This window comes from Chinchilla lanigera, unplaced genomic scaffold (assembly GCF_000276665.1).
Source record: "Chinchilla lanigera isolate Chin_1 unplaced genomic scaffold, ChiLan1.0 scaffold00019, whole genome shotgun sequence".
Classification (NCBI taxonomy): Eukaryota; Metazoa; Chordata; class Mammalia; order Rodentia; family Chinchillidae; genus Chinchilla; species Chinchilla lanigera.
In genome coordinates this window covers 26,288,449-26,297,587 of record NW_004955420.1, presented here as the reverse complement: position 1 = coordinate 26,297,587, position 9,139 = coordinate 26,288,449, and the positions used below count along the sequence as shown (strand labels likewise).

General features: G+C 56.5%; 1 protein-coding gene across 1 annotated transcript in view; it reads left to right on the top strand.

Moving 5' to 3' along the window:
* Limd1 (LIM domains containing 1) overlaps nucleotides 1–6,796 on the top strand; it is a gene marked incomplete at its 5' end in the record, with an annotated part of 37,846 nt that extends 31,050 nt beyond the window's left edge. The window contains 5 exon segments of the mRNA XM_005383471.2: nucleotides 2,678–2,740; nucleotides 3,758–3,888; nucleotides 4,371–4,422; nucleotides 5,058–5,126; nucleotides 5,922–6,796. Coding sequence (XP_005383528.1) covers nucleotides 2,678–2,740; nucleotides 3,758–3,888; nucleotides 4,371–4,422; nucleotides 5,058–5,126; nucleotides 5,922–6,059 — 453 coding nt within the window. The 3' untranslated portion in view covers nucleotides 6,060–6,796.
* Between the last annotated feature and the right edge of the window lie 2,343 nt (nucleotides 6,797–9,139).

Below are 9,139 nucleotides of genomic sequence, written 5' to 3'. Positions count from 1 at the left end.
CCCCCGCCCCGCCCCGGCCCCAGCTGTCGCCCTGCTTGCGTCTTCCCGGCCTCCTGTCCGCGCCGGGCCGAGCCCCATCACGCCCCTCTCCAGCACTGCTCCCCACTGCTTGCCAACAGCAACACCAAAACCAGGCTGGCTCCCGCAGTGTGGGCACTAGCCTCTCAGGTGCGCGGCGTTCAAGCCTCCTTTGCGCCGGAAGACGGCCCCTTGACGCCCATTGGTCCTTTGTGGGCCACGTGCTCGCCGGGGGCCAAAGTCATTGGTGCTGGAGAAATACAGGGCTCTCATTGGCCAGGTGTAGGGTAGGGTCCGCCCCACCTGAGCCACCCGAGCCTCCCTCGGTGGAGCTGGGTTCCAAGTGAAATGAAGAGCTTTGAGCATGCGCAGCTGACCCTCCGCTAGGTGGCGCGAGTTTGCGGAGAAGTTCCCCTTCCTGCCCTTCCGGTACATTTCCCATTCAGATGGGGTCCTACTACCCGCGCTTTGATTTTACTCTTCCGGTGCGTAGAACCAGCAGACTTTGTTCTCCCCCACTCCCTTCCGGCCCTCTCCCCTTCCCGCTTCCTCTTCTTCCTCTTTTTTCACAGTGGGGATTGAATCCCGGATCTACGCTGAGCTACATCCTTGGCTCCCCTCCCCACTTTTTAAATTTGAGAAAAAGTCTCATTAGGGATCAAACTTGTGATCCTCTTGCCTCAGCGTCCCAGAGTGCTGGGATAACTGATGTGTTCCATGGTGCCCAGTTCCCAGCACGCGTTTAGTATGTGTTCAGTCCCTAGCAGCAGAAGAAAATAAAGAAGTTAATGTCTTTTATAGTTAGCTTCAAAAGTGATGAATACCTACTTTATCAAACCACACACACACACACACACACACACAAAACCCTGAAGTCTTGACAGAAACGAGGAACTGTAGTCAGGCATGGCGATGCACGCCTGTAATCCTAGTACTCGGGAGGAGTACTAGGAGCGTTCCTCCTCTTTTTTTTTTTTTTTCTCTGTCTTTTTGAGACAGGGTCTCCTGTGCAATCAGGCTGGCCTTGAGCTCACTTTGTAGCCCAGGCTGGTCTGAACTCACAACAATCCTCCTGACAGCCTCCCAAGTGCTGGGGTTACAGGTGTGCAACACCACGCCTGGCTTTTTTTTAAAAACAGGATCTCACCATGTAGTCCAGGCTGGTCCAGGCTGCCCTTGAACTCACTATGTAGCCCAGGCTTGCTATGGCAAACAGAAACACCAAAATGACACCCAGGATTTGGAGAAGGATTTATTTTACGTTGGTGGGCACTGATTGAGATCATTGCTAGAGTATCATGCTCCAGTCTCTGGTGGTCTAGGGCTTTTTTATGATGCACAAGCAGGAGGTACAAAGGTGAGACAGAACAGCCTGGCAGTTCTTCTGATTAGCTAGCAGGGGGAGATCATAGGTTATAGGACTAGTTAATGATTATCAAGCTTGTTACAGTCAGACATCCTGCATGTTCGGTTACGTTCTCGTGGTTACAGGGGTCAAGGAAGTAATTACAGAGCCATGAAGCAGTTACAGAGCTGGGCAGTTTGAAAAGAACAAAGTTTTTGAAAGTGCAATTTCTCTCATACAGTTTTTCCCTTTCAGGCTGACGTAGAACTCACAGCAGTCCTCCTGCCTCTGCCCCCCAAGTACTAGGATTACAGGTGTGCATCGCCACGCCTGACTATGAGTTCCTCGTTTCTTTCAAGACTTTAGGGCCCTGTGTGTGTGTGTGTGTGTGTGTGTGTGTGTGTGGTTTGATAAAGTAGGTATTCATCACTTTTGAAGCTAACTATAAAAGACATTCACTTTTTTATTTTCTTCTGCCACCAGGGATTGAACACATACTAAACAGAGGCTTTACTTCTGAGCTACACCCACAGTGTGCATTTGCTCTTTAATCAGGAGCAGACTTGAATTTCAGTTCTGTCCTTACCCTGAATTGCTTGTGTGACTGTGAGGCAATCCTCAGGGATCACTTAACCTCCCAGAGCTGTCCTTGCTTCCACTTGACAAATCCAGATAGCAACCTGTGCCTTGCAGAGTTGCTCTAGGGTTTCGGAGGTGATCTCGGGCTTCAGTGTGTGTCAGAGCCCCTGAAAGGCCTGTGAAAATACGGATACCAGCCAGGCGTGATGGTGCACACCTGTAATCCCAACACTCGGGAGGCTGAGGCAGGAGGATCGTTGCAAGTTTGAGACCAGCCTGGGCTCAAGGCCAGCCTGAACTGCATAGTGAGACCCTGACTCAAAAAAGACAAAAGAAAAAAGAAAGAAAGAAAGAAAGAAAATATGGATACCTGAGCTTCCAATTCACTAGGTCTGGTGTAGGGCTCCCGAGCCTGCCATTCTTACGAGCTTCCAGGTGATGCCAGGGAACTCCTCTTGGAGAACTGCTGAGACCAGGGCTCTTTAAGTGCAGTTCCTTATGCAGCCTGGCTCTCCGGCTGTTGTCGGGGTGAGTGGCATTAGTATGCGCAATACCTTCTGCGGCCAGAGGAGAATCCGCGACTCAGCACGCAGTGGCGTTGAGCTTGGGCAGATGACAGATTGCCGCACGGGGTGACACATCTTTCTCTGCAGTTCCTGCTCATCCTCTTGGCCGGTGGGGCATCGGCTCATTCACGCACCCCACGGGTTGAACTTTGCTCTCCTTCCTCTGCAGTACTCTGGCTTCCAGCAGTCCGCCGACAGGTGCTTTCTTTGTGGACATCTGATCATGGACATGGTGAGTAGCATCGGCCGAACAAAAGCTCAGCGTCCCGGGAGGAGGAGGCATTTAGAGAAGAAAGAAAGGAAAAGCCCAGCGCAGCGTTTCCTTCCTGCTTTGTGGTTGCAGCTGGTTTCATGAAAGGCGGTCTCTGCTCTCCCGCAAGGGCTGTGTGGTACACCCTGGCCCTGCTCCGATTTCCCTGTGCTTCTCGTGGCTGCCAGGCAGGGAGAGCGGGCGTCACTCCCGAGAGACCAGGTCAGCCCGTTCGCGCTGCTGAACTTGCAGTGATCCTCCTGCCTCAGCCTCCTGAGTGTTGGGATTACAGGTGTATGCCATCACACCTGGCAATACTGTTGTTTGAGGGTGGAAGTATTTGTATAGTACTGGAAGACACATACCAAATGTCTGCATTTACAGTACTATATCTCTAAGACTCCTAGGAATTTAGGAGAAAAGAACTTGGAAAAAAAAAAGGGGGTTCGGGTTGTAAAAGGCATTGGGACCTTAGGTGACTCTGATTGGGTCTTAAAAAGGTAGGTTTTTTAAAATTGTAATTTCCTGCCTCCTTCCTACCTGTTTTTTGGGGAATTTTTGTTTTTTATTTTCACTATGCAGTTCATGCTGGCCTTGAGCTCACTTCATAGCCCGAGCTGGGCTTGAACTCACAGTGACCCTCCTGCCTCAGCCTCCCAGGTGCTGGGATTACAGGCATGAACCACCATGCCTGGCTATTGCATCTTTGTGGCTCAGAGCTCCTCCCCTGGGTGTGGGATTTTGGAAAGGAGCCCTCTTAGTTCCCTCCCAGCTGAGCGACCCCGGTGGTTGTAGGAGGAGGACTACTGTCCAACTTTTCACACAGCTGAGCAGGCCGCCTTCTTGCCCGGCCCCTCTCGGTCTCTTTGTCCAGCTGAAACACAGAGAGGAGCCCGCTCCAGCTTGTGGCCCCTGGTTCCACGCGCTTCTCCCTCCTCCGCCATCCGCCCTTCCCTGTGGCACCCACTGACCCTTACCCTTGCCTCCTTGACACCCCAGATCCTGCAGGCCCTGGGGAAGTCCTACCACCCCGGCTGTTTCCGCTGTGTCATCTGTAACGAGTGTCTGGACGGGGTGCCCTTCACCGTGGACTCCGAGAACAAGATCTACTGTGTCCGAGATTACCACAAGTATGGAGGGTCCCCGGGAACCGCACTGTTGGCAGGGGCCTAGTGGCTTTCAGGGCTGCGGCAGACTTGGGGGGGCCTGTGGATGCCTCTGTAGACAGGAACTGGTTAAAAGGTCACATTTAGTGAGAAAAACACAACCAACACCTGTCATCAGAGTATGGGTGAGGCCTGGGCAGGAGTCCAGCAAGCTTGTGGCCCCTGGCTTCGCAGGCCTCACCGGGTTTGTGTTGCTGAGGCCCCAGAGGGTGGAGCTAGGACCCTCGCGGGCATCGAGAGGCAGCCACATGGCCCTGTTCTGGCTGGGACAGCCCTGGAGCCAGCCGCCCCGCAGCCGGTCCCTTGGGGAGAGAGGGAGAGAGAGCTGGCTGCACATCCTGCTGCGGGCTGGAGGGGCAGCGGGCGGGCGGGGCGGCCTCCTGAGCCTGGCCTCCGTCTGCCTTTGGAACACGCAGCATGGTCTGTCTGCTTCTGTCCCCCTGCAGGGTGCTGGCCCCGAAGTGTGCAGCCTGCCGGCTCCCCATCCTCCCGCCCGAGGTGAGGTGCTGCCCCACGTGCCCTACCTGTGTCCCAGGCTGCCCCAGCAGTCTCCCGCCTGCCTCACACCCTCCAGCACCCCGCTCGGGCCGGCTCTGAGGAAAGGGTGTCACCAGCCGCCCCCCACCCCTGGTCCGCTGTGCCCCTCTCAGCAGGTCAGACTCTCTTATAATTCTTAGATTGGAAAGGAATGGAAAGCTTGTCTTCTACTCCTTTTTTTCTCATTTATTTACTTATTTATTTTGAGAGAGAGGGTCTCACTGTGGAGTCCAGGCTGATCTTGAACTCACTGTGTAGCCCTGGCTGGCCTCAAACTCACAGCGATCCTCCTGCCTCAGCCTCCTGGGTGCTGGGATGACAGCTGTGTGCCACCACACTGAGCCCAGCTGCATTTTTTAAGACTAGATATCCCCGCTGGTCCTCATTTGAGTGCTGGCTGGTGTTTAGAAGGTGCCGCTGTCCCTCCCAGGGCCTTGTTCTCCGTCCTTTTCCCTATAAGTATTGGTACCCATGACTGACCACATCCCTGCTTGAGCCTCCTGCGTGTCACCCCGTGTCTTCCTTCCCTGCCCCGTGGGCCCCCAGTAGGCCCCTCCCAGGCCTCTTCAGCCTGTCTTGCTTTCCCTCTGCCCCAGGGCTCGGACGAGACGATCCGCGTGGTGTCCATGGACAGAGACTACCATGTGGAGTGCTACCGCTGTGAGGTAGGGCCCCACCCCCACCCCACCAGCCCCAGCCTCTCCCAGAAGTCCAGTAGGGAAGCCTGGCGGCCACTGGGACCTGAGGTGGCCAGGAGATTCTGGGGAGGCTCAGCCCTCCAGAGCTGCTGTGGGAGGTGGGGATGATGTAGGTGCCTGGGGCATGAAGGTCTTTCTCTGCACATCCCCAGCCGGGGTGGTGGTGCACGTCTGCAATCCCAGTGCTCTGGGAGGCTGAGGCAGGAGGATTACAAGTTCAAGCCCAGTCTGGGTAACTTAGGGACTTGGCAAGACCTTATCTCAAAATAATAATAAAAGGGTTGGGGAGGTAGCTTAGAGCAAAGGCCCTGGGTTCATCCCCAGACTGCAAAACCCAAAAGACACATGGGACTGGGAAGTCCTGAAACCCACTCTGCCGTCCCCGAGGGTGCGGAGCTGGAGGCCGTGGGAAGCACGTGCCCCGGCCTGTCTGGGCACATTGTGGGCAGGTGTGAGGAGGTCCCTCCTGGAAGCAGGCGCGGGGTCCCCACCTGCCCCTCTCTGGCTGTGCCGCAACCCAGGCCGAGGAGCGGCTGTACCCCGGATGTCCAGGAAGGACGGGGAATGTGGGTGACGTGTGGACTGGTTCCCCTGCCAGCGCTGAAGAAATGTGTGGCGCTTGTGGCCGGCGAAGAGCAGCGTGGAGACATTTTGCTGGGCGCCCCCGCTGCTCACCCGATGGGCGCTGTCCGGGCTGGGGGTGGCTTCGTGTCCCCTCTTAGTGTGTTCTGCTCGCGCTCACTGGACGTTCCTGCCCCGCAGGACTGTGGCCTGGAGCTCAATGACGACGACGGTCACCGCTGCTACCCCCTGGAGGACCGGCTCTTCTGCCGCGCGTGCCACGTGACGCGGCTGGAGAAGGGGCCCGCGGCCGCCAGCCTCCCCCAGCGCCACTTCTAGCCCGCGGCCGCAGGCCTGGCGGGGAGGAGGAGCCGGGCGTCGCCTGCCGGGGGCTTCCAGGGCCCCTGGCTGGGACTGGGCAGCGGGAGAGGAGGGGCGGGCGGGCGGCCCCTTGCGCGTGAGGGCCGCCGTCGGCCAGGCCGCTTGTGCTCTCGGTTTCCCAGCGCCTGCCCGGGCCGGCTTACTCAGGAAGCCCCGTGTGAGTGAGGGCAGTGGCCCAGCTGCGGCTGCGGCACCCTCTGAAGCCCTTGCTCAACCCGAGCACCCTCTCCCCTGGGGCACGAGGGAGCAGTTCTGCTGAGGACTGCTGCACCCTTCCACTGCAGGCTGGTGAGGGTGCTTGCGCGTGCTTTGTGTCAGAAGAACTGGCTGGGAAACCAGAGCCAGGGTCTGAGCTCAGCGAGCTCCGACCGTGCTGTGTGTCCCTGGCCCCGAAGGTTTCCACTGGCACCGGGGCGCAGCAGAGGCTTGCCCAGCCCAGCCCAGCCCAGCCGGCTGCAGGACTGAGACCTCGGTGCAGGCACCAGGACTCCCACCCGTCTGCTGTCTGTCGGCGCTGCTTTGATGGGAGCTCTCCAGTCTGTGCCTCGGGAGTGGCTTCTGCAGGGCTAGTCTCCAGGTTCCAAGTGGGGATACCTCTGGGACCCAACTGAGCTTATTTAAGAATGGCCTTTTTTTTTTTTTTTTGTCTTTTTGAGGCAGGGTCTTGTTATACAGTTCAGGCTGGCCTTGAATTAACTTTTGTAACCCAGGCTGGCTTTGAACTTGCAGCGATCCTCCTGCCTCAGCCTCCCGAGTGCTGGGATTACAGGTGTGCGCCACCATGCCTGGCAAGGATAGACTTCTCAGAAGCTCTACGCACATGCTGAGCGAGTGAGCTCCTCCGAGCAAGGAGTGTGTGTGCATGAGACTGCTTGCTAAGCCACCCCAGGAGGAGTGACGTCTGTCTTGAGGCCTCCCTCGCCCTCATCTTGGCTTAGCCACTACTGTTCAGAGGAGCCCCTGTCAGGTACCCAGCTTTCCTCTGTGCCTTGGATTCTCTGTTGTTTCTCCGCACTTGCAATCTTCCACACACACAATACCTCAGGCAGAGCTTCGCCAAATTGCAGTCGGAGGAGGAAGTGACATCACGCAGCACTCAGGTACCCTCAGTCCCTTCTCGCTCAGAGCCAGCTGGCCGGTGTTGTGACCTTAGCTGAGGTTTAGCACCAGGACCTGCGCACTTCGCAGGCTGGCTCCCCGGGTGGCAGGGGCTAAGGGAGGCACCCGCCGGCAAGATGTCGGGGCCAGCCCTGCACCAGAGTGGAGCTTGCCCTCCCAGTCACACTCCTGAGCCAGAGGTGGCACTCCTTGGCATTTCAAATGGGAGAAACTGTTGTAAAAGGGAAAGAAAAGAGTGGTCAGGCCTGTGGCTTGCCGGGTGTGGTAGCGCACACCTGCAAGGCCGGCACTCAGGAAGCTGAGGCAGGAGGATCGGGCGTGGCGACGGGTGTGTGCACTCTGCATCTTCACCCCTCTATCTGGAGCCAGGTCGGGGGCTGTCCGTGGAGCCCCGGGCACAAGTGCACGCAGACTTCTCCCTTGTCCTGGCCCCTCCTATAGGCCGTCGCCACTCCCAGCTACTTCATGGGAGAAGCACACAGCTGCTGTGTGGATCGCCTTTGCCATTTGCATGAGGTCACTTCCCAGCTTCCTGTGGGCGGGCCACGCCCCCTGAAAACCCGCAGCCCCCGGGGGCTTGAGGATGGGCCCGCCTCTTCCCATCAAGGCCTCCAGCCGGGCGAGGCCAGCCGGTGTGTGCCCAGCCTTGGAACGGGGCCTTGCTCACAAGCAGAGCAAAGGAGACTGGGACCCCAGCCCTCCCCAGAAGCCCCAGGGTGCTTTTGCTAATTGAGTAGTTTAAAACTCAATGATTAATTTTTGTAATGAAATTTTTAAAGTGGCCTTAATGGAGATGATTCTGCTGTGTTTGCAAATACAGCATTTTATACTGTTGAGAAGAGCAATAAAGGACTTCCCAGCCGTCCTGGAAGTCCTAGCAGGGCGCGCTCCCATGCTCGTCCGCCTCCCTGCCGAGGGCACCGGTGGGGAGCTGAGTTCCTTACATTTCTCTCTTCTGCATCTCAGGCCCTTGTGCAGAAGCGGCGAAGAGATGTTCACCTGTCTGGGATTTTAAATGTTGCATAAATTATTAGCCAAACAGAACTGTAACGGGCTTGCATCTATGGACACATAGGAAGAAAACACAGGGTCCTGGTAGACCAGGATAAGAGGTTTGCTTTGAAAGTTTGAGCAGGTAGCCTTTCCGTGTTCCCTGGACAACTCTTGGACCTAAGATGAAACAAGGATGAAGGCTGTGCCGGACCCCAAAGCCAGGCTGCACCCCTCTCCCTCGCCTCGTTTTACCCTTCAGCAACTCCTGCACTCTCACTCTCCTCCCTTTTTCTTTTTTCTCTGCTTGACTTGGGGCATTTGTAAGCTGCCCAGGTCATCTGGGAACATCTGCTAACCCAGCCTGGCCTGGCTAGAGGGGGGTCTTGAGCTCAGCGACATCAGACCCCGTCTGTGCTTGGTAAAGAGCTCTGTGCTCAAGTCTCACCACTGAAGTCCTGACCACATGCAGTCCTGACCTGCTTGCTGGCTGCACATGGCTGCGGGACGGGGCTCGGTCACGTCTGATTAGTGAGAATAATCAAGGAGCTCTGGCCACCTTCCGGCACCACCGTCATCTTGCTTCCGTGGGCTTGAGTCACATTCAGGAAATAAAAAGCAATATCGTTAGGACCAGAGAGGGCATTTGGGGTTCGCCGTCCTCTGCAGTCCGTGAGGGGACGCCGTGTGTCACCTCTGAGGCCTGCGCAGGTGACAGGCGCAGTGACCTCTCCTGCCCTCGCAGAGAAAGGGGTGAGTTCACCCTGCACTGTGGTTACTTGATGCGTGTTTTAAAACTCTGCCAGGAAACCAGGTTTTTGTTTTTCCTTTGCCACAAGTCAGTCCTAATTTCCCAATTAGTATTTGAAGCAATTTTGATAGGAAAAAAAGGAGTGAGTGAAATATACTAGTTATCCTTTGTTCTGGGC